General features: G+C 40.0%; 1 protein-coding gene across 3 annotated transcripts; it reads right to left on the bottom strand.

Moving 5' to 3' along the window:
- Positions 1-2,066: 2,066 nt before the first annotated feature.
- Positions 2,067-20,741, bottom strand: Ybx1 (Y-box binding protein 1). 3 transcript variants are annotated; one of them, XR_003302766.2, is made up of 9 exons: positions 20,427-20,741; positions 19,672-19,735; positions 9,670-9,703; positions 7,031-7,120; positions 6,413-6,715; positions 6,066-6,148; positions 3,368-3,633; positions 3,035-3,203; positions 2,067-2,383 (listed from the first exon to the last, which is right to left on the bottom strand). XR_003302766.2 is itself a non-coding variant. In XM_026410391.2 (8 exons), exons 1-7 carry the CDS (start codon positions 20,590-20,592, stop codon positions 3,399-3,401), a joined length of 975 nt encoding a protein of 324 aa, XP_026266176.1. In that variant the 5' UTR covers positions 20,593-20,741; the 3' UTR covers positions 2,067-2,383; positions 3,368-3,398. The 3 variants fall into 3 exon arrangements, 2 of the variants coding, with proteins under 2 accessions (XP_026266176.1, XP_077647142.1); XM_026410391.2 differs by lacking the exon at positions 3,035-3,203; XM_077791016.1 differs by lacking the exons at positions 3,035-3,203; positions 7,031-7,120.
- Between the last annotated feature and the right edge of the window lie 3,613 nt (positions 20,742-24,354).

Below are 24,354 nucleotides of genomic sequence, written 5' to 3'. Positions count from 1 at the left end.
GAAAACAGATGCTGGGAAGGTTACTATGCATCTACTGTATATTTTTTTATTTCAATACCTTTGCTCTTTCCTTCCTCGGTTCCCTTCACCTGACAGGGCCCTGGTTAAACTCAACCCTCTAACAAGCAAGCCTACCTTCTTTCTTTTTTTTAAACAGACCCTTTTTTAAATTTAATTTTGGTGCTGAGAATTTAACTCAATGCTCACACATGCTAGGCAAGCACTCTATCACTAAACCACAACCCAGCCCCACCTACTGTATTTTTCAAGTGGGCTTTTTTTTTGCCTATTCTAGACAACTGTGTAGTGTTTCTCTTTAAACTTCCAAAGATTTAAAAAAAAAAAAAAGATCCAAGGGCATGAAAACCTTGATTGGCCTCCTTTAACTATCTTTTTTTTTTTTAAGAGAGTGGGAAAGAGAGAATTTTTAAATTTTTTTTTTTTTTTTTTAGTTCTCGGCAGACACAACATCTTTGTTTGTATGTGGTGCTGAGGATCGAACCCGGGCCGCACGCATGCCAGGCGAGTGCGCTACCGCTTGAGCCACATCCCCAGCCCCCTTTAACTATCTTTTTCGTAAGTCTTGCTCCCTCCCAGAAATCATGACATACTAATTTATCCCTAAGTGTATTTCTTTGGCACTACCATTAAAGGATGTGTTTATGCATTTTCTAGCCATTGCTATACAGAAATGCCAATTATGCAATTATTAATTCTAACTTGACTGCAATTTTTCAGGGTGCTGTATGTGAACAGCAGCCATCTATGCACTTTGGCAGTGCTTTCTTTCCAATCCTTATACATTGCTATTGAACCAATATTGACCTTCCAACTTCCACAATATATATCCAAATACATGCAACTATAAATATCCTACATACCACCAACAGCATTTAAGCATTTTCCATTTTACTCTCTACCAACAGGTTATTTCCATAAACCCCACCAAGGTAAAGGTATGGGCTAATGCTAACAAATTTCCTGAGTATGAATACTTACAATTAAAGTGAGGTGAGGTCTTTCATCAAGTTTTTACAAGGCTCTATCACCAAGAGCTGGTCTCAATTTAGATGACTTTCAAAGAGTTGACTACTAACCAACCTTTCAATTTTTCACTTTGTTACACAGTCTACTAAGTACCAATTCAATTTCTTGTATGAGCACATTCTGGAGAAAGGCATCACCACCTCCACTTACCACACTGCAGTACCCCTCAAATGTGCCACAATGGTTTACTCCACAAATGCAATGTCTCTCTTGAACTGATCTGGAATGGGTTTCTGAACAGCAGTCATTTTCAGCCAAGAATCTAATTATTAGGCCAAGGAACACATAACTAAAAATCGGTAAGGAATAGCCAGACCAGGACATTCTATAAGGAGTCAACAAAATGAGCTTTTTATCATCTCCATATTCTTAAACAGCTTAACCACACATATAACATTGTTGTCATCTCTACCAAATCAGAGGCCAAGATAACAATTAGCATACTAGATTCCAAGGCAAACACCTCCATTTGGTTGACAGGCCGAAATCATTGCACCACAGCGAAGGAACTAAGTGGTGCAAATTTTGAAACCATTCGATCTAATATCCTTTTCCTAGGGTTATCACTGCACCACAGGAACACACATAGAACTACAGTCCTACTCCAGACAGGCAAGCTAATCCTTAATCAGAGTAACCTATTTTTACTAGGAACCCACAAAAGTGTTACATATCCTTTATATTTTGTTTTTAACGGGGAATTTAACCACCGAGCCATATCCACCCTTTTTTGAGACAAGAGCTTGCTAATTTGCTGACAGGTTCTGAACTTGCCACCTCTCCTGCCTCAGCCTTGTTAGCTGCTGGGATTACAGGCTTGCACTATTATATGCCAGGCAGGATTTAAGGCAATTTGCCCTGGGGGAATTACCTGTATCTTCTATTTGCAGACTAGTTTATGTTAATGGCCCATGAACAGTAAAAGACTTAACTCAAACTAGACAGAGGTATACACAAAGACAATTATTTAAGACCTTTATTAATAGGTGCTTGCAGTTTGTTGACTTTTTTTGAAAAAATCAAGTTGTAAACTTTTATTACAAATTAAAAATGAAGTTCTTAAAAATCTCAACTTGACCAGATATGAAACAATTTAAAAACCTTTAAAGGTGTATTGAGAAAAACCAGGCTTTTTTAAAAAACACGTTTGTCATTACCAAAAAGAGACGTCTTTAGGTAAAAATAATAAAAACCCCATGCTGCATAGATAATGCAGATAGTTCTAGTTATCTGGTCAACGGGCAAAAAGCAAGCACTTAAGGTCTTCAGCTCCAATCTTTTGTTCATTTCTTATTGCTGGAATTTCATATTCATTTCTTCTTGTTGGATGTCTAAACTGCAAAGAAAAAAGGTTTATCATGTACAATTCACTGCAACAACACATCAAATTTTCTGTATCATATAAGCACAATGTAAGGGAGACAAATAAATCTCATTGTTTTACCTAAGACAGTGATATATAGTTGAAGCAGACATTATACTGTGTTTTTTTAAGGGTTAGTTGTGGATTCTGGATGATTTTTGGCCACCCAGAAAACAGGGAAAACTGTAAAGTATCAAAGGCAGAAAAATGTCAATTCCAGAGCCAAAGAGAATTACATGTCTCTAGATATAAAGTAAAAAAACTAAATGCAAAGGAATCCCTTAATTTTGGAATTTAAAGGAAAAAAAAAGACATTAATTTAGAGTAACAAAAACATAATTGTCAGAGAAGAATTATCTATCTCACAGGCATTTTAAATAAAGCCTGATTAACGTAAAGAGTCAAACAAGGAATAAATTCCTGCTTTTAGAAACAAGAAAGATCTCCCATCTTCCCCAACAAAAATAAACCAATTAAACAACTATAAATGATTAAAAATGATGCCAATGTTGCCAACTTTATCCAAATACTGTTATTTGCCACTATTATCTAGGTTATTAATTCTAGTAGCTATCCCACTTCTTTTTAAAATGAAGCATAAATAACACAATGTAATTAACATACTTCTCAGAGTAAGGTTAGCAAGACTTTCCTCAGTTTACTGGTGAAATCACAGCATTCTGAAAAGTTGACAAAAGGCTCTAATATTCAAAATACACAATGCGAAGACAGGTCTCCCGGTGTCAGAATTGAGAATTGGATGAGGGACCAAATAGGGCTGATTCTCAACACCCTAAAATGGAATATTTAAGTAATTTGAAGATTAGAGTGAATGACACTACATAAAATGGCTTATCTTACCTGATAAGCTGGTTTTTCCCCCTTGTATTAATAAAGATGACAGATACTACTCATGATTGTCACACCAAGGCCAGTGGGCCCTATGGGCCTACTTACCCGGATGATGGTAGAGATGGTAAGCCGGCATTTACTCAGCCCCGCCCTGCTCAGCCTCGGGAGCGGACGAATTCTCAGCTGGTGGATCGGCTGCTTTTGTCTCTTTGCCATCTTGTGGTTTAGGGTTTTCTGGGCGTCTGCGTCGGTAATTGAAGTTGCGGCGGTACCGACGTTGGGGTGGCTGCTGACCTTGGGTCTCATCTCCTTGATTTTCCTTATCCTCTTCATTGCCGTCCTCTCTAGGCTGTCTTTGGCGAGGAGGGCCCCTAGAATGAACATTTTGGAAATTCTGAAGTGACAAAACCTCCTTCTTTCAACCCATCCAACAGTGATTTACTTTGTTCAATCATAATTATCTGGACATTCTCTTGTTCAAAGTGATCTACAGGCCATTTTGCAAAAAAATATAAATAATAATAATAATAGAAATACTAACTTGGTTCATATTTCACAAACTGAGCATGATGATTTTGTACAAAAGAACAGTGGTGTATAAACAACAAAGATGAGTATTAAAACTGGCTTTACAACATTATAATCTATTTCAAAATAACAATAAGTCCAAAGGGTCGCAAGATGTAGAAATGATAAGTGTTTGGTAATTACACACTATACACATATTAAAAACACTGCACAATATACTCCTACGATATGTACAAATGTGTTAACTAAAACATGATTTTAATAGACAAGCAAACTTTTGCCTGGCCTAATCTATTACAAAATTAAGCATGAACTAGCTAGTAGTGGTACAACACCATCACCATTTAAACAGACTTTAAAAGGAACTTTAAATAACTTTGAAAGGCACCACACTTATTACACTTTACCCTTGCCAAAGGGTACAAAATAAGACCAAAGATGCCCCCCCTTCATACAAATGAATCCACAGCAATCATTAGTCAATTTATTAGTCAACTATTAGTCTAAAGTTACCGAAGTCTGTACCCTAGAGACTATCCACAAAAACTTATTGTGACTTACTAATATCCACAATAAAATGTGGGAACAATTCAAATGTCCATCAACACGTGAACACCCATTCAATTCAATCTTATGATAGCCTCTGTTTTACCTCCTCTGTCTATTATAGTTCCAAGTTTCTAATTACCTTTTATATTGATGACCTCGTTATCTACCTGAGTTCTTAATTTCAAACATGTGACTCCCTAGTTACCCTATTTCCTATTTTTCTAGTTTATTCCTTGTTTTCCCATTCTTAATTTTCACTAGAATCTGTAATCACTACTCCTGGTCTTTTCTCCTTCTAGAGATATTTTCACAATGTTGTCCCTGACCACCTTTCTTCTCCTTTAGACTCAACTTTTAGTAATTATCTTCTATTGTACTTTTTATCCTATAAATCCTCTTATTTCTCATAAATGAGCCCTTCTAACTTCTTATATTCTCCTTCCTAACCTATTTGTCTCCTTTCCAACAAAACTTCTTCCTAGGGTCCCCATCTTATTCAATTTGCTCTTGAACCCAAACCAACCAGGAATTCATGCCAAAAATTCATGCAATCAGACACATTTCATTTACCATTCATTTGAAGAAAACAACACCCACCCCAACCCTAACTCCTGACTAGGTTAGAAAGCCCTACCCACATTCATTGATAATTTCATTGCACACTTTAGAGCAAAATGTGTTATGTAGTAATTATCTGGCACTGTCAAATATTTTACATAATGAACACGAGGCTATTGAATCTGAAATAATCTGAAAAGACTTTTGTACTGAAGATTTTTTTAAACCTTTTCTATTATTTAACAAATTCAGTAAAACTGATGTACTCTACACTAAAAATGTTTGTGCAACTCACCAATGAAACAAGTAAGAAATTTGAAGTAGCTTTACAGTATAACAAACAGCCAAACCAAAGATTCTGCTGTTGGAACTTGTGAATAATAATGTACAGAGTGCCAGGGGAGCCCCATTCAGACTTTAACCAGACAGAAGAATTCATCTATCTTCAAAACCTACCAGGTGACTAACACAACTAACAACTGCCTGTTATAGCAGTGAACTAGAAAATCCTTGTGAACCAGCTAGCATCTCAGTTTACTTAAATTAGAAACTCAGGAAAGGACATGCATCAATGCAAATAATAGTACAAAGACATTTGGCTGTTAATGTAAGATTCAATGTGCACCAAAAACCTCTTTGATGTGTGTAATGTGTAATTTCAACTAGGTCCCCTGATTTCTAAAGCTTTAATACTTAAAAGAAAAAAAAGTCACAGTATTCTATCCTACTACCCCTATGATAATGGGAACACTGCTTTTCCACTGTCTTACTGTTCATTTCCCAAGTATGCCATGGTTCAAGTCAGATATTCCTAATGCTTACCTTTCCTTCCTCCTTAGTAGGGAGATTTAAGACATGTGGTTTAAACTACTGTCTTACCTGTTTAAGAACAGAAAATTTGAAATTCCACACCCTCATTTTAAAAAATATGTACAAAGTAGACCTCATCTATACAAGCTGTTTTTAACCAGTGCCAGCAAAGAAGATGCAAAGAACACATTCTCAAAGACAATTGACTTCAGGTTCACCTCTTAGGCATCTGACGAAAGAAAATGTAAGTGTTAACAGGTAAATGACTCAAACAGACTGCAGGAGAAGCATGATGCCACTGCTGAGTCATTACACACAGTTGAAGAATTGAAGATAAACAGGTTAATATGGGCTGTACCTGCGGAATCGTGGTCTATAACCCCGATACATATTCTGTCTCACTGGTCTACCTTGTTCTCCTGCACCCTGGTTGTCAGCACCCTGAAAAAGACATCAGCAATCAAACTTCCTGGATCAGTAACACTAAAAACCCAACCAGACAAATCCTATCTCATATGATAGTAAGAGTTAATTTAAAAGGGGGGGGAGGGGTCATCTAGTTAAATATCATATTATTAATTTCTTTGGTTACTCAGGATGGAAAAGTGCTTTTCGTATGACCAACAATTCCAATGTAGTGAAGAACTCCAGGAAATGGTCATGTCAAAAGGTATTACATTACCTTTTCTTTTTGGTGGAACTTACCTCCATCACTTCTCCCTGCACAGGAGGGTTGGAATACTGTGGTCGACGCCCATAGGGTCTCCGCATGTAGTAAGGTGGGAACCTTCGCCTGCGGTAGGGCCGGCGTTGTTGGGCCTGGCCTTCGGGAGCACTCTCCGATCCCTCATTCTTTTCCCCACTCTCACTGTTCTGATAATTCTGCTGGTAATTGCGTGGAGGACCCCTACGACGTGGATAGCGTCTATAATGGTTACGGTCTGCTGCATATTTACTGCCTTGAACTGGAACTCCACCAGGGCCTGTAACATTTGCTGCCTCCGCACCCTACAAAAGCCATTATATATTGATAGTGACAAAGGAATACTTTATTTAACAAACCTCACACAAACCCAGAAAAACAAGAAAACAAGGGGTGGGGGTGTCTGTGTGGGCAGGGGTGCATAGAAATGACTAAATATCAGCTCCTCACTCTTCGAAGAGACTGCCCTCTAACTGCAGCCAACACATTAGGCTAGATGCACCTGTGTTCATGTGGTCACCTGAACACATCCATCCACATTAGAGCCACCATCCTAATGGATGAGATCTCCAAAATATTTCCATACTGAAGTCAAACCTTTACACAAAAAGCATCCTCACCTTTTCTCCTTCAACAACATCAAACTCCACAGTCTCTCCATCTCCTACACTGCGAAGGTACTTCCTGGGGTTATTCTTCTTTATGGCAGTCTAGTAATATCACATTCCAAAAATAGATTAACAGGGGAGAATAACGTGCTTTTTCATTTAAAATGTACCAGAGTCAATATTATTTTAGCTTGGATATACACTTATCTTATAATTTGCTTTACATAAGACCAAACTGTCAATAAGTTCAGGAAAGCAGGGACCAATGCTACCCCCACCTCAACCAAAATACTCCAATCATCCAAAGCCCCAGCATTTTAACCACTATTTACAAAACTAAGGTAATTTAACACTCAAGACAGAGACAACAATATTATGTGTATTTTTAAATGCTTTTTACAAAAAAAAAAAGCATTATATATAGCTTGGAACAAAATGAGGCTATCCATCTATCCCCCAAAGACTGCACTTAATAGTAGAAGCTAGCCCCACACATGGCCAGTTTAGATGACAGGCGAGTTTAGTTTTTACATGCTTCAAAGTTGACCAAACCAACTTTGTCCCTGTGTTACCACATCAAACTCAATTACAAATGTCAACCAAAATCCCTTCCAACCTGAGATACTACCATGGAAATGCATTTCACATGTATTAACAATGCCACTCTTTATATTATCTGACTGCATGGGAATGTTGGTTATTACCTCCCAAGAATACAGTATATCTTACATTATAGCAGGCACTTAAAAATTAGTTGACTTGCCCAAGGTCAAACAGCTAGTAAGTGGCAGAGCGGGGACTTTTCTCAATCCAGGTCTTGGGACTCCAAATCCCATGTTCATTCCACATCACAGCAGTATCCATTACAGGATCACTCATGCATTTTCATTCCAGGGGAGGCAGGACAACCAACAAATCTGAGGCCAGTTAAGCTCCGTTGCCCAGAACTGCATCTCCTTGATACACCACTAAGACCTGAGCAGCCAAAGTCCCAAAAAACAACTACATGTTGAAACCACTTACAAATAAAGAGGAAAGCATATTGGTGACACATTGTGGGTCAACACAACTGGGTAAGTTAAAGTCAAAATAATTGATCTCATCTGTCATCTAAACTGTCACATAGTTTTCATACCTTTCATATATAGCCAACTCTCAATTACCTGCAGTCATAGGGGATAGCAGAAGTATGGATAATTAAAATCCCCAAACTCATTAGTGAACATCTTTATTCCCTTCCCCAACCTTTTGGGGTTGCCAAACCAGCAAGACTGATAAACCTTGTTATACCATTCCTAAGTCTGCACATTCTTTTGAAAATGCAGAAGGAACAGGTCAAGAGTTGTCTTTATAAAAAAGATAATTTTATAAACAAACATTTGCTTTAAAACATTTTGTCTGAGTAGTCCTGAATTTACATTTAGAATTTAAATGTTTCCATACTTACATTTGACCCTTGGATTATTTGATAGGGTTTTGGATGTACTAGAAATTGATCTGGCTTCCCCCTTGACTGTCAAATGAATGCTGTGTAAGACACTTCAGAGCTATAAAATCACCAACCTATGACAGCTCTTCCTAAGAAGCATGCTGCCATCCAAGCTCATATCTACCTGAATAAAGGTATGAGTATGGAAATGACTTTAGATCTTTAGATTTCTGGATTAGTATAAAAAAATAGTTAAAAGTTTCTTAAAATAATTTAATACAATCCGATATTTCAACAGTCTCAGTGAAAAAACTGCATAGCACAGAAGTACACATACACAAACGTGCTGTCCCTACCCATTTCATACCTGAGAGGATGAGTAAGTCCAATGAAGCCTATAACATACTTAAGTTTGAGATATTAGCATTCACTTGGCAGTGGCTTACTATAGCAATAATCTTAACTCCTCAATGTTTGAGCATTTTTTAAAACATGTTCTTTAAAAGATACTTGAGAAAATCCAGTAAGTAGCCCCTTTACTTTGTTAAATTTTCTCCTCCCTAAACACTAGTAGCCAATGCACAATTATTTAATGAATTGTCATCTCTGCTGCACTACCTTTCTTTTAACCTTAAGCTATTAGTAAAGTTTTCCCAAAGAAAGACAACTCTCCAAAGTTAGAAGCAAACTAAAAAAACGCTACTTTATTAAAAACGTTTCAGGGTAGAAGGATGTAAGTTAGTTTGCTCATTTTCTACTACCCTCTTCGGATAACTGTATTCTGCAGCTCTGTCCTGTTATGATTTGTCCTTATCATAGAGGTAGGCGGAACAGCATCTGAAAACGTCTTGCCAACGTTTCTGTGTATTTATAGCAACACTATTAAGTTAAGTTTATATTCATGGAGGCTGCATTTGCTCATCTAAAATTAGGAATAAAAATTTAGTTCAATTAAGTTGAGCAGATTTGTTATTTTAAAATGCTACAGCTATTAACAAAATCCCAATCAGAAATACCTATTTCAATTAAGTGGACTTCAACACAATGTTTCAATGTACATACACATTTAATCATGCTATTACTCTTTAGGTAGGAAGGAACTAAACAAACTGGTGGTTGGACTTAACCTTTTGCAAGGAACAAGAGTTGAGAAGACATCCACCCTTTTCTTCTCCTAAGCCTTGAGTCAGAAGTGCAAGTATCTATATACACAAGCACTCACCTGGTGTACAAATACATCTTCCTTGGTGTCATTCCTATAAGACAAAACCAAGTTGAACAAATTAAAAAATGGAATATATTTCATAGTTGCCAGAGATTAAGAATATGCCTGATCACTAGTATACATTTTTTCCCGCAAAGGCTTTCTGGCTGCCAAAGACTTCATTAGGAAATTTAAAAAGCAAATGTTTAGGAATATAAGCAAAACAAGTCAGACTTCAGTGGGACCAACTGAGCCATAATTAAGGTAGAAGTGACAAACATACTGTCATTCCTTACCCCATTCAAAATTACCATTTCAGCACATCCCACCCTCACTTCTAGAACATGGTTACTGACAGTAACAGGAATGTTTTTTTTTTCACTCCATCCTCATTTCCTGATAACCATTTTTAAACCCCAAATGAAAACAAATTCCCCTAAATCATATAACACAAGGAGTGATCACTATAGACTATAGGTGATAATGGCAGGTTAACTTTGGTTATCAATTTTAATCAATTTGGGGCTGGGGATGTGGCTCAAGTGGTAGTGCGCTCGCCTGGCATGCGTGCGGCCCGGGTTCGATCCTCAGCACCACATACCAACAAAGATGTTGTGTCCGCCGAAAACCAAAAAATAAATATTAAAATTCTCTCTCTCTCAAAAAAAAAAAAAAAAAAAAAAGTTTAAAAAAAAAAATTTTAATCAATTTACCACTCTGGTTTGCTATTGGTGGGGGAAAGAATAGAGTATATGAGATCTCTCTGTACACTTTTAGCTTAATTCTGCTGTGAATCTAAAACTTAAAAAAAAAACCTAAAGAAAGTACAACCGATATACACATCACTCAGATGCCGAACAATGTATATATAACTAAGTAGACAGATGAGTGATACTATATTTTTCAGTATCACACACATCCTTTTTACTTCATGTTAGACACATTCTCCCTTTTGGGGGAGGAATCAGGGACTGAATCAATGGGTATTTATAAGGGCTACATCCCCAGCCTTGTTTTTAAAGTAGTTATGATTATAGGTGTGTTCCTCTGTGCCTGGCTAAACGGATACCATTTTACAACAATCATTGGTCTATTCAATTCTGCTGAAAAAATATGGTTGAAATATTTATTTTAGGACTTAAATATGAGCAGAGCCCATCTAGTTAGTTATAGAAGCCCAGATAGGGATTGATGAAGTCCTGGATGAAGGGTTCATAAGAAGGTATTTTAAATATCCTTCTTAAAGCAAAAAATGGGGAAAACTATTAGGTACTAAATTGGAGCAAATTGTATCCCATGCTTATACAATTGTATCAAAATAAACCCTAATATTATAACTATAATGCACCAGTAAAAGTTTATAAGGGGGCAAACTCTGGATGTAACTGGATGTCAAGTGAGGGGGAAGAGAAAAATGATGTCTTCTTTTAGTTTTGAGATTGGTTATAAAGGAGGTGACATTAGAAATGAGAAGATCCGCCAGGTATGGTAGTACACGCCTATAATCCCAGTGACTTGGGAGGATGAGGCAGGAGGAACCCAAGTTGGAGGTCAGCCTCAGATACTTAGTAAGATCCCGTCTCAAAAACAGAAAGGATTAGGGATGTTGCTCAGTGATTAAGCCCCCCTGGATTCTATCCCAGGTAAAAAATAAGTAACAAGAACTGCTGGAAGTGAAACATTTCTATTTCTAGACTATTTCACCAAGGAAATACACGTGCCCCACCTTCTTCATTGTCAGTAGGTCAGAAAAAGAAAAGGCTTATAGTATAGCTCTAGTATTTAATGACTAGAGGAACAAAGGTTACAATACTAGCTTACTATCAGAACTAGACTATTGGCTTCTTGGTGATCTATGGACCAATTTAGTCAAAGAACGCACATAAAAATTTACTTCAGGGATGGGGATATAGCTCAGTTGGTAGAGTGCTTGCCTGACATGCACAAACCCCTGGTTCAATCCCCAGCACCACAAAAATAAATAAATAACTTCTATTCAGACCTTAAAGTTATAGCATTATCATGACATAAGAATACTTTTTTATTTATGGAACCAGAATAATCTCAAAACTTAAAAATCCAAAACCAGGTAATGCTGCCAAAGCTATTCAAGTCAAGTAACTGAAGAAGCATATTAGGAATACCTAGAAAGGCTGGGCGCAGCGGCACATGCTTGTAATCCCAGCGACTCAGGAGGCTGAAGCAGGATGGCTGAGTTCAAAGCCAGCCTCAGCAATCAATTTTCCAAGGCTCTAAGCAACTCAGCAAGACCTTGTTTCTAAATTTAAAAAATTGGGGTGGGTGGGTGGGTATGTAGTTTGGTGGTTAAGCACCCCTGGGTCCTTTCCCCCAGTACCAAAATCAAACCAAACCCTAGGGAATTGATAGCTGGTCAAATGTAAATCTGACCATTGTTCCATAAGCACCACAGAAACAAATTAGAACTATCTTAATTAGATCTTAACTCCAACATGACTATTCCAAATTCTAGGCCTTCAAGAGGAGATACAAAAAAGTGAGAGATGGAAAGGTGGGCAAGGTCTGGAACAGTGACTTAACAGGGCAACACTGCCCCTACAGGACACTGTCATAAATCAGGGAGCACACTACCATCATTAATGGGTCTAGAGTGTTACATAGTAAAGATTCAGCATCCTACTGGACTTTCATTTATGTAAATTTATCATCTGAGCCATGAAGCTAGCATTTTTGTACTTTCTAAATGTCTGAAATTCAGTTAAAAAAAAAGAGGCAACTTCCACAGAGAACTTTTTGTTACTGATAATGATAGAACATCATGACCAAAGTTTATCTGGATTTTAGGAAAAAAAAAAAAACCTGACAGCTCAGAAAACAGTTTCAGCCAAGAGATAAAATACTATGGCTTGACACAGGTCCAGGTTATTGGACCTCTGCAAATTAAGATGGTTGTTGGGATAAGTTACATCTGGTTACTTACTTACTGTCCTGGGAAAATCCCTTTTATGGACATGACCTTCCAAGTAGGTTTTAAATGTCTCCTTTATTGGTGTTTTTAGGTTAATGATGTTGATTAAATTTACCAATAAACTTGTTTATTCACAAATCGAGACAAAAACTATGGCTTGGACATACTAAATTGAGACTTTGTCCCAATAAAAAGGACTGGGGTCATACCTCAGTGAACATCTGGATGAAGAGCCCCAGGGTTCAATCCTAAATGGGGGTGGGTATGGTCAGAGGCATAATAATATGTAGGGACAGCCTGAGCAAAAACACAGGGAGACCCTGCTTCAAAATAATAAATCCCCAAGGAAACACATGTGCCAAAATAGCTTTTTTAATAAGCATGTTTTACCCATTATTGATGTAATGGGGGAGGAGATGAAGACATTCCCAGTGCTTTTACCCTTGGTGGTGTGTTCTGAGAACCAAGAACATACTTCCGTCTTTACCATACTTTATTGAGAATGAAGGTATATACAGACAAGACTTTTATGAGCGCCCTTCTCTTCAGTGGAACACCAACAAGTCACTGAAAACAGGCTGTGCCTCATTCTATCATTAGCACTGTAGAAGCATGTTACTCAAAAATCTTTTTTTTTGGGGGGGGGGTGGAGCAGAGGGATTACTGGAATTGCTGAGACTGGCCTTGAATTTGCAACCCTCTTGCCTCAGACAAGAGTATCTATAAGATTAGAGATGAGCATCATTGAACCCAGCTCTCAATTACATCTTTTAAAATATGTATTGGGTGCCTACCTTCTTATCTGTATTCTAGCAAGCTCTTTGGATTAAAATGCAATTATTGCCACTTCTGTACTACTCAATCTATCCAGACTGATAAGGATCTTAATCATGGTCAAATACAACTCAAATAAGAAAAAAGAGGAAAAAACAAATTTAATCTCCCCAAAGAGACTTTGTGACACAAAAGACAATCACAGCTCACCTAATGCTTCTGCTCTGTAAATTTCTGCCTTGATTTTCATGGCCCAAACCATCCAAATTCAAGCACTACACTGCACATGTACCATGTCTGATTGTTCTCCCATCCCTAAAACACAATCATCTTTACTCTAGCTGCATGTACATGAAAATAAGCTAACTTTTTGCCAACTACAACTATTGCCTTAAATGAGACCTACCATGTGAGTCGTTTCATAACTTAATGCTCCTATATGCTGTTACCTTGTTTCGCATTACCACAAGCTATTAAAATACCTAATTCCCGTATGTAAAATTATAATCCTGTGGTAAATAAGAACTAATTCCAGGATTTAACATCTACATGTTTCACAACCCAAAGCATCCAGATACCAATTTTCAAGTCCTGCAAATATTAATTCCTTAATATCACAGCCACAATTTACCTCTTTATTTGCTCCCTTTGAAAAAAAAAAATCCCTGTCACCCAGCCAACACATCTGTTTCCCAGGCACAGTCCACCACTACCTTTAGACTATAATAGTCTACAGATGCTTTCAAGGGCAGAGACTGGAGGATAGGCAACTACTGCCCCAGTACTAGGAAACAGAAGTTAATACACTGGATGCCCATTCTAGACTTTTAAGTCAAATGATTTTACTTTGAAGGAAGACAGGAAAAAAAACCACTGGAAGATTACAGTGTATTCCTGTTCCAAGTCACAAATCAGTGACCAGGTAAGCATGGCAATTTTTACCCAGCTCAAGATAACAGGTATAACCAATACAAATCAGTCCTGAAGTCTTCAACACCCGTCATTCATTGTTGTTTGTACCAAGAGTGCCAGTTCTGAAAAAAGCCACTCTCCCATATATCCCTTTCTTAGTAGCAACTAAGAAGTCATTATGGCTTCCCTATTGTCTTAATAGCTTTCAATTATATTATGGACTATAAACAATTTACAGGGCTCAGAGACAGACCTACCAAGATGGAGTTTTGATGACGACCTCTCCAAAGCTCTACAGACTTTTAGTGTGAACTATACATTGAGAATTTTAGTTGCCAGGGACAATAGAGCACACCTGTAATCCTAGCCACCTGGAGGCTGAGGCAGAAGGGCCAAGTTCAAGGCCAGACTCAGCATTTTAGTGAGACCCCCATCTCAAAATAAAAATAGAAAGGGTTGGTATATGGCTCAGTGGTTAAGCACACTTGGGTTCAATCCCTGGTGGTGTGGGGATGATGACAAACTCCAGAAGACTCTACTTCCTTATTTTTTAAGGCAACCTCATAATACCCATCCTTTTCAGGGGGTGGGGGGTATTAGGGATTGAACCCAGAGGTCCTCTACTTCTGACATAGCTATATCCTCAAATCCTCAGGTTCCCACTTAAGTTGAACCTTAGAGTCCCACTAAGTTGCCCAGGCTGGCCTCAACCTCCCAAGTCACTAGATTACGAGCCACCATACCCAGTAGATAATACTGGTTCTTACCTCACAGAAAATTCTTTGTAATGCTAACCTTCATGCTAAACTAGAACTTTTCATGAAATATAGTAAGAAGCAGAAAGTCTTCCAACATCTAAGGAACTAGCATAAGCACAACGGAGCTGCACTGACATGCTAGAGATCATATAAATCTTTCAATGGCTACGAACAGCTAGCCATTCTAGAAATGACAATTTCTAGCCATTAGAAATTACCTGTAACTATGTGGACAACCATCAAATTGAAGATGACTAAGGTCTATTTTCAGAGACAGCATAATAGCAATTGGTACACATAAATACCAGAGCAGGAAAACTGACTTCAAATCCTGCTTACTATGTTTATGGGGCAAATTAATGAATCTCTTCAGAGCAGAATACCTAAACCTCAAAAGTTTTGGTGATTAAATGAATTAGTTCATTTTAAGCATTTATACTAGATGACCCTGGTGTAAATTGTTAGCTATGTCTATTGTTACCATTATCTTCCTGTGAAGGAAGTCATTAGTATACAAATGGAATTCCCAAATGGGAATCCCACCCAAACAGACTAAAACTGACCAGCTTGACTAAGTTTTATTATAAAGAGAGGAAAAACCAAGCCTTCCTACACCATGGAAAATAAGTATGCATGCAGAGGCCATGTAGGGAATGCAGTCAGCCAAGTGACACAACTAAATGTGACACTGGTAAAAAAGAACAAACACAGGACATCCTAAAGGTGGTGGTAATACAGTCAGCTGGGATTACTTATGTGGAAACACAGGGCCTTAAGGCTAAATGAAGTTCACATCTTAAAAACATGAAACCTGGATTGTATTGGTATCATTTCCAGAATTTTATTTATTTATTTATTTATTATTTATTTATTTTTAGTTCTCGGCGGACACAACATCTTTGTTTGTTTGTGGTGCTGAGGATCGAACCCGGGCCGCACGCATGCCAGGCGAGCGCGCTACCGCTTGAGCCACATCCCCAGCCCCGCAGAATTTTAAATGTTAGTGATTAATTCCAATTAAAAAAAAAATACTACCAACATCAACCAGCAGGTTACCAGCTTGTGATCTCTGCTCTACTTGATTTCCTTTGCTTCAAATTTTCCCCTCATTTCAAAACTTCATAATGACAAACTGGCATTTAAAGTACTCTGGAGAAAAAATTCCTAATTCAGTTACTAAAATGCATGTCCCATTAAAGTTGTTACTGATTCATGGTAATCATGAATTTAGCAAATATGGATCAATCTTAAAAAGCTAAAAAAAAAAAAAAAAAAAATAGTAACCCTGGGAGGAATGCTAATAAACTACTCAGGTGGTTCAATTTTTATTTTGCCAACACAGCACACAAAAGAGAAACTCAATGAATTTCTTTTCAGAATTCCTAGATTACATGTCTAAACAAACAAAAAAATTTTTTTTTTGCTTTTCTTTAGCAAGAGTCTGAAACCAGGAGTGCTATGTCTGAACTATACATCCCCAGCCCCTTTAAAAAAGATAGGGTCTAAGTTGCCCAGGTTTGTTTCAAACCTGTTATACTCCTGGATACCTAAATACCTCTTGGATAGGATTTTATTGTGTCACCATGCCTGACATAATTTCACTACTTTAAAAGTCCTATAAGCAGCTGGATGGTAGTGGTTGAGGCAGGAGAATTCAAAGCAAGACCCTGTCTCTAAATAAAATATGAAAAATGGTGGAATAAGATGGACATTATTACCCTAGCTACATATATGACTGCACATATGGTGCAAGGCTACCTCATGTACAATTAAGAGATGAAAGGTTGTGCTACAATTGTGTACAAAGAATCAAAATGCATTCTGCTGTCATATATGCCTAATCACAATAAATAATTAATTTTAAAAAACAGAACTGGGGATATGGCTTAGTGGTAGAGTGTTCCCGAGTTGAATCCCAGGTACAAAAAAATTTCTATAAGTTAGGAGGATTCCAAGTTCGAGGCTAGCCTCATAACTTGGCATGACCCTGTCTCAAAAGAGGTGTTGATGTGGATGTGGCTCAGTGGTTAAGTGTCCTGGGTTCAATCCCAGGTACCACACCAAACACACACACCATTAGGAGAAAACCCTTTAAGAAGTAATTCCAACAAGGCCAAAACAATTCATCATTGGTGACAACTGACGCTATCAACCAACATTTATAATGAAATGTCTTTTAAGGAAGGAAATTTACATAAAAATCCTGTATTTCAGTTATAAAACATCTAGAAAATCTAGAATAGGAAATCCAGGGAATTCCAAAATTTAACCACCCTAAACACTGCATCCTCCCCCTTTATACAGTCTGTCTTCCTCCCTCAGAAGAGTAAGGTGTTTTCATGAACTGTTCTGCATTTTCCAAATAAATATCAATATTCCTTACAGGGAAAAAAAAAAAAAAAAAAGAGGGCTGGGGATGTGGCTCAAGAGGTAGCGCGCTCGCCTGGCATGCGTGCGACCGGGGTTCGATCCTCAGCACCACATACCAACAAAGATGTTGTGTCCGCCAAGAACTAAAAAATAAATAAAATTCTCTCTCTCTCTTTAAAAAAAAAAAAAAAAAGAGTAAGGTGTCCCCAACTAAGTCTGCGATCTGTTTTACTACATGAGCAACATCTAGAACCAACTCCTATTTTCATTAAGGCAAACCGACTGGAACTCGTAATTCTACAATACCCTATTTAGGTCTCAGAATCATTAAAAACTACTAATCTAGCAACAAGGCAAATTTTAATGAGTTAATTCAATAGTTCAGGTCAGGATAGTTCAAACAAAAGATCAAAAGCCAATTTACACTTAACTGGCCCTGAAGGATGAGCAACTGAGTTGCTTCAAAAGCAGAATATTCAATGAACAGCATCTCATAGAATACTTATAAAATATAAAGAGCCACAGTATAAAATAAGTATGAAGAGCCACAATATAAAAATTTCTTAAATGCTCACAAAATACAAAAACTACAACTTATCCCCTCTAATGTGTACACAAGAGATCTGACTGCACTAGGTCAACAGCTAAATGCAGTTATTTTGAAGCTATGGTGGACAGACCATTCTCACCAACATCTGGTATTCCTGTTAAAAATGTATCATAACTGCAGGAGGATCTCAGGGATTTTTCATTTTCAACTCCCTTAAATTCAAAACTACTAGTTTAAGGATAGGCAAGCAATGAGACTCAGAGTAGGGCATGAATACCAAATAAAATAATGTCTCTAAGTAAAATATGAAAGATGGTGGAATAAGATGGACATTATTACCCTAGCCCAGAGATCAGTTAAAAAGTAATCAACAAACCAATCGTATTAAAAGTATTCCTTTCTTTCTCAGTACTAATCCATTATCAAAAAATTGCTGAAAGATGTAGCTTTGGTCAGGAAGGCAAACAGTTCAAGACAGAAAATCCCCCAAATTATGAAAATAACAAAATGTTTCCCCATAACTGAAAAATGTGGCAAACAGACCATCAAATGCCTATAATCTCTTTCCACAATACTGTGTGGTTGATTAACGCACGTTTTTTCATCAATTATGTCTGTCTCTAAAAGCCTGGTTGCCCATTTGATGTCCATCTCACAAACATTCTGTTACCCTTAAGCGTTATTTCAAACATCTAGTTGGTTAACACCTTCTAAAGTAAGGATGCAAGAAAAGAAAACGCTGAAATGGCGCCAAGTACCACACAGCTGTACAGCCAAGATTGCTACTGGCACTCGCGGTGCTCTATACCCATGCAACTGCACTACTAGCCTTGGCAGCCATCTTGGAAATGATGCCCGGCTCACAAGGGAGCCGACGCAGAGTGCAGTGAGCGAACTGCAGTTACCACCGCTGTCGCTACAGATAATTCTAAGGCTGAATCTAACGATGTAGCTGGCGGCTTTGCCTCAAAGGAACAATATTAAGTTACCAGGGACTTAAGACCACTCTAATAAAGCTACAGTCAGAGTTAAAAAAAAAAAAAATTCTATTCAATTAGCACACAAGGAAGTAGTAGAAATAAAAATTGAATAAGGACCCTCCCCCCCGCAATTCACTCTACAGGCAAACAAAACCAGCTTTCTCTGGCCAAAGAAGTACTAATAGAAAACTCCCCCGAGGTATTAAAAGAGGTTTGAAATAGTAAACAAAGGCAATATAACCTTATGTAAAGATGACAAAAATCTCATGTCTTTGACTTGTCAAATCATGTTACTCCAAAAGGTTTTAACAACGCGTGTGTGTACACACGCACATACATATACATTCTTTAATAACAGGATCACATCCTCAAATCCTAATTTCAGTAATGTATAAAGACAAGGATGAAAACGTGTTGGCCTGCAGTTTCCCAAAACTGTTAAGAAACGACTCATTCACTCCGCTTTCCTTAACTGCTTTGTGCCACAACGAACCCTTTGAGATTACCTTTAGATTAATATTTAGCTGAAAAACAAAGACGAACCCTACATACACGAAACCCTTTACTCATCAAGAAAACAAAATATTACACTACCGAGGAGGCAACTGCCTTTCAGAACGCGGCTGGGTCCCTGCAACATGCTAACTGAACCCCTAGCCCCGCAGAACCAAAGGACTGAGCGGCAAACATGCAGGATCAGGGATGGAGCTTCAGACACGCGCATCTCACCTGTTGATGAAACCGTATCCGTTTCTTACATTGAACCATTTTACTGTTCCCAAAACCTTCGTTGCTGGAAAACAAAGCAAAACAACCCTCGATTACCAGCCACCCTTGTAAAATGCCCTGGCTTCGGGATCTATCCCCTTGCAGCTCTCGGGCACCTGACAGCCTTTTCTCTCCCCATCCCATTAACAGGCCCGCGCGGGGACCCCTAAGCGTCCCTTGCCTTACACGTGGGTGGGCTCAAAGCCGTGGGGCGCCGCAGGGCAGGCCTGGGGCGCGGGCCCAAGATGGGTGTGTACGCAGGCCGCGGGCGGGGAGCACGTGAGGGAAGGGGAAGCCGCCCAGCCCACTCCAGCCTGCGTAGGCGGCGCGCCGCGCCCTCTGGGCACACGCGGAAGGGAGCTGGGTGGGGGGAACCGAACAACGGAGTCCACGCCGAGCGCACGAGGGCGGCCGGTCCGCCCGCGGGCGCGCGAGAAGGGACCCGCCGCACACGCGGCGGGCTGCGCGCGGCCGCAGGGGGAGGGGTGCGCGGCCCGCGGGGTCCGCAGGGGGCGCGGAGGCGGCGTGCGCGCGCATACCGGGCACGCGGTGCGGGCGAGTCCGGGCCCGCGAGGGCGAGTGGGGCCGGGGGGAGGGGCGGCCGCGCGCGGAGAGTCGGTCCCGCCAGCCGCGCGCTCCGGCTCGCCCAGTGCCGGCTAACGGTTCCGAGACCAGACTTCCCCGTAGCCCCACCCCCGTCCCCGTTTAGCCCTCACCGATGACCTTCTTGTCCCCGCCGGCAGGCGCCGCCGATGTAAGGCCGCCCGGGCCGCCGCTCCCTGCGCCGCTGCCCGTGGTGCCGGGCTTGGTGTCGGCAGCGCTGAGGGCGGGGGCGGCGGGGGGGGCGGCGGGCGGCTGCTGGGTCTCGGCCTCGCTGCTCATGGTTGCGGTGATGGTGACTGGGGCCGGCTGCGGCAGCTGCGGCTCCTCCCGGGGTGTGATGGTAACTAGGCCGGCGGCGGCGGTGGGGCTGCTCAGGGCTCTCTGGGGTCCGCTCTCCGCTCCCGCTACCGATCGAACTAGCGAGAATGGCGGGACAGGCGGGATAAGCCCTGAGATCGACCCGCCCTAAGCATTGTTCATTGGCCACCTGTACCGTCAATCTCACCACCTGACCCGAAATCATTACTTCTATTGGCTAAATCTTTATCACTCCTCTACGCTCATTGGCCTTTAGTCGGCTAATTCGGCCGACCTACAACCGTTCCAGCCTCCGCCGCCATAGAGACCGGAACTAGAATTAGAGTAGTCACCTCGAGAACCATAGAGTACCGGCTAGGACGGCCAGAGAGAACGTGACTTTCACGAGGCTGCCGCCCGGGTGGGCGGGCTGCCTCTTTAGGGTTGTGTCCAGACTGAAGAAATGGCTTTGTGAGACACCTGGACCAATATCACCTGGCCTGACCTAGGGCTTGAAAAGGGTCAAATATCTCAGGCCCTTATAAAGAGGCGGCTTCCCTCCCTCTTTGCTCTAAGGCCTTTATCGCGGGGATTGAAATCTTTTCTTTAATGGCCGTGTGCTCACCGCACAGCACAGGGTTTCTGGAACTGACTTAAACGGATGCTCTCGATAAGCTAGTGCTTTTGGCGGTACAGTCACCTTGGAGGGACCACGCAGGCGCTAAGGCCGCCCCAGCTCTGCACAAATAGTATGAGCTGTGTACTCCGAAAACTGCCTTCTGGTCTATTTTTACCAGACCTGTAAAGAATGTGTCTGCCTTAAGTATTCACGTCTTTTTTGTATCAGACACAAATCAGACTTAATTTCAACTCACGCTTATTGGACAAGTTTTTTTTTTTTTTCATTTTTATTCCTGCACAGCATTGTGAGATAAGGATTACTATACGTATTTTACAAACGGTAAAATTGAGGCAGCCACCTGATGTTGCTAAAGTCACTCCCATTCATTCTTACTGAGTGTCTGCTATTGATTGGGGATGGAGTCCTTTGAAACATCAGTTCCTGCCTTTTGATGGAGGCAGAAATTTAAACTCCCAACACTCCAGAGTTGCAAAAGCATATACCATCTTGAGAGTGGAAGCAGGAAGGTGGAGTGCTGACTTCAAGCAAAGGGAGGATTATGAAAGACTTGGAGCCAAAAGAGATGGGGCCCCAGGGGAAATGCAAATAAAGTAATTCAATAAAACTAAAATAAAACATCGGGTTATAGAGGTGGGTAGGGTCAATTTCAAATTAATTTGAAATCCTCAGATCAAGAGTGAGACGGCAATTTTAGAGTTCTAAATGGGGAGTGCCATCTGAGAATAGATTGTACAAGCAAGGAATGGAAGTAGGGAAATCAATTAGGTGGCTAGTATAGTAGTATTTATCCATCAATTCCATCTATGCCTTACCATTCCACCTCCTAAAGGCCTCCCTAAATCAGTTCTAAAAAATCTGATATCAATCCAGTCTCTTCATTCTTCATGCCACTACTCTGGACCAGCACTATCTATTGCTTAGACCAAGAGTAGGCAAACTTTTTCTGTCAGGGTCAATGTATGTATGTATGTATGTATGTATGTATGTATGCGTGCATTTGTTTTGCGGTTTTAGGGATCATCGTCATGGCCTTGCATATGCTAATCAAGCACTTGACCACTGAGCTACACCCTCAACCATAAATAGTAAATATTTAAAGCTTTGTGGGCCACTAGGTTCTAACTACTCCATTTCAGAGCCTAAAAATAGCCATAAGTATGCGTATGTTACATGCCACAAATATTCTTCTTCACTTTCAATTATTTAAACGTCTAAAGACCATTCAAATTCTTAGAATGATCCATAGAAAAACAGGGAGTAAGATCTGGCTTCCAGCTGTTGCTTCCAAACTCTTGACTTGGAGCATTGTTTTGTGGCCTCTTAACCAGGAACAGTCTACCTCTTTTTCTTGGGAGTACTGGGGACCATTAGACCCAGGGCCTCATCCATCCCAGGCAAGCACCCTACCACTGTGCTACATCCTTAGTCCTTTGTATTCTGACACAGAGTCTCACTAAATTACCCAGGCTAATCATGAATTTGAGATCCTCCTGCCTTAGCCTCTGGAGTAGCTGGGATTATAGGTGTATATCACTACACCCAGCTACCTCTTCTTATATTGATATTCCCCACTATAGCCAATGCTCTTTGGAAAACATTTGACCATGACACTATCTTACTTAAAAATTTTCCAGTGACTACCATTGCCCTTAGGATAATCTAAATTCTTCATGTGGTTTACAGGGCTCTGTATGACTTCTCTAAACATACCTCCCTACTCTTCTTCCACATTCCTTGTCCAAACTTCCAGGGGCTTTTTTAATCATTTACTCCTTTGCACATACTGTTCTCACATCCTTTCTCCTCTTCTCCTTTGCTTACTTTTTCACCCTTTAGCTCTTGACACATATTACTAGGCTAGGAGTCCCTCCCAACCCAATACATTGTACTGCTCTAATTAAATCTTGCCTACCAACCTGTAAATTCCTTGAGCATCTAGCCTAGTGCCTAACACGTTAAATGACATGGTGTAGAAAATAAAGAAGGTGCTGGAAGCAGAAGTTATCTTAGATAGTTGGGGATATAGGCATGTGTTTGTCTCATATATGCAAGGCCCTGGTATAGGGGTGGGAAAAAAAAAAAGTCATCTGAGCAGCTGCACCACTAACCCAGGTGGGAAAATGCTTTCAGGAATGATGTGTATGGAGAAGCAGGTAGATTCCAAACCTGATACTCATCTATTGCAGCTTCAGATGGCTTTTGAATATTAAAAAGAATATCTTTCCTCATTTAAAGGCATGCCCTGTAGGCTTGAGAGCTTTACCCCAAAGTTGAGTTACAAAGACACTTAGAAAAGTGCAGTAGCACCCCTTAAGAAGTGAGCAACTACCCTACATGACTGCTCTGAAGGGATGGCTTTTCAAGCAGAATACAAATTTTGTAACCTTTGTCTTTAAAATGTTACTTAGAAAAGCATCATACTTACTCATCCAGTTATTTCAATCAGCTCTCTTCATGCTCAATGAGCATGACATGAAGATGAGTTGTTACAGCACTGCGGAGATGGTACTGAAGTGCCACAGGACCAACAGTTCATGTTGAAATTCATCTCCAGTTCTGAAGTTGGAACTTACTCCAGAGTTCTGCTAGTCCCCCTTGCCACCCTAAGAGCTCACACTATTCAGATATGCAGTGACCACACTACACGCAAATCCAGCTGACTGCCAATGTAAGGGGAAAGGGATTCATCCCAAGACTCTCCTTTGTAAGGTTCCCCACCTCTACAGACTCTGGACTAAGAACATAGTTCCTTCCTCCCCACCCTAATGTCCTAGCTAATTCCAACCAATCTGTCAATACTTACCTCAGATGGCACTTCTTCCAAGAAATCATTTTTTGACCTATCCCCCTCACCTTTCCATTTTACTCACATTTTACCCCCACCCTCCACCCCTTGGGAGTCAATGGAGTGCTCTACCATTGAGCCATACCCCCAGCCCTTTTTAATTTTCCATTTTGAAAAAGGGTCTCACTATGTGGTTAAAGTTTTCACAAAGTTGCTGAGGCTAACCTTGAACTTTCAATCCTCCAGCCTCAACTTCCTGAGTCACTGTGATAATAGATATGCACCATCATGCCTGGCCATCATAATCATTTAAAAA

Source organism: Urocitellus parryii, chromosome 11 (genome assembly GCF_045843805.1).
Source record: "Urocitellus parryii isolate mUroPar1 chromosome 11, mUroPar1.hap1, whole genome shotgun sequence".
In the NCBI taxonomy this organism is placed as follows: Eukaryota; Metazoa; Chordata; class Mammalia; order Rodentia; family Sciuridae; genus Urocitellus; species Urocitellus parryii.
The sequence above is the reverse complement of the archived record's forward strand: the minus strand, read 5'-3'. Positions and strand labels throughout refer to the sequence as shown.

What these genes read in the sequence shown, in the direction of transcription:
- Ybx1 (XM_026410391.2), bottom strand. Translation starts at nt 20,592, where the DNA reads ATGAGCAGCGAGGCCGAGACCCAGCAGCCGCCCGCCGCCCCCCCCGCC. An exon ending in AAGATGTATTTGTACACCAG is followed by an intron (nt 7,121 to 9,669) that starts GTGAGTGCTTGT and finishes TGATATTACTAG; the next exon opens with ACTGCCATAAAGAAGAATAA. An exon ending in ATGTTGTTGAAGGAGAAAAG is followed by an intron (nt 6,716 to 7,030) that starts GTGAGGATGCTT and finishes TGGCTTTTGTAG; the next exon opens with GGTGCGGAGGCAGCAAATGT.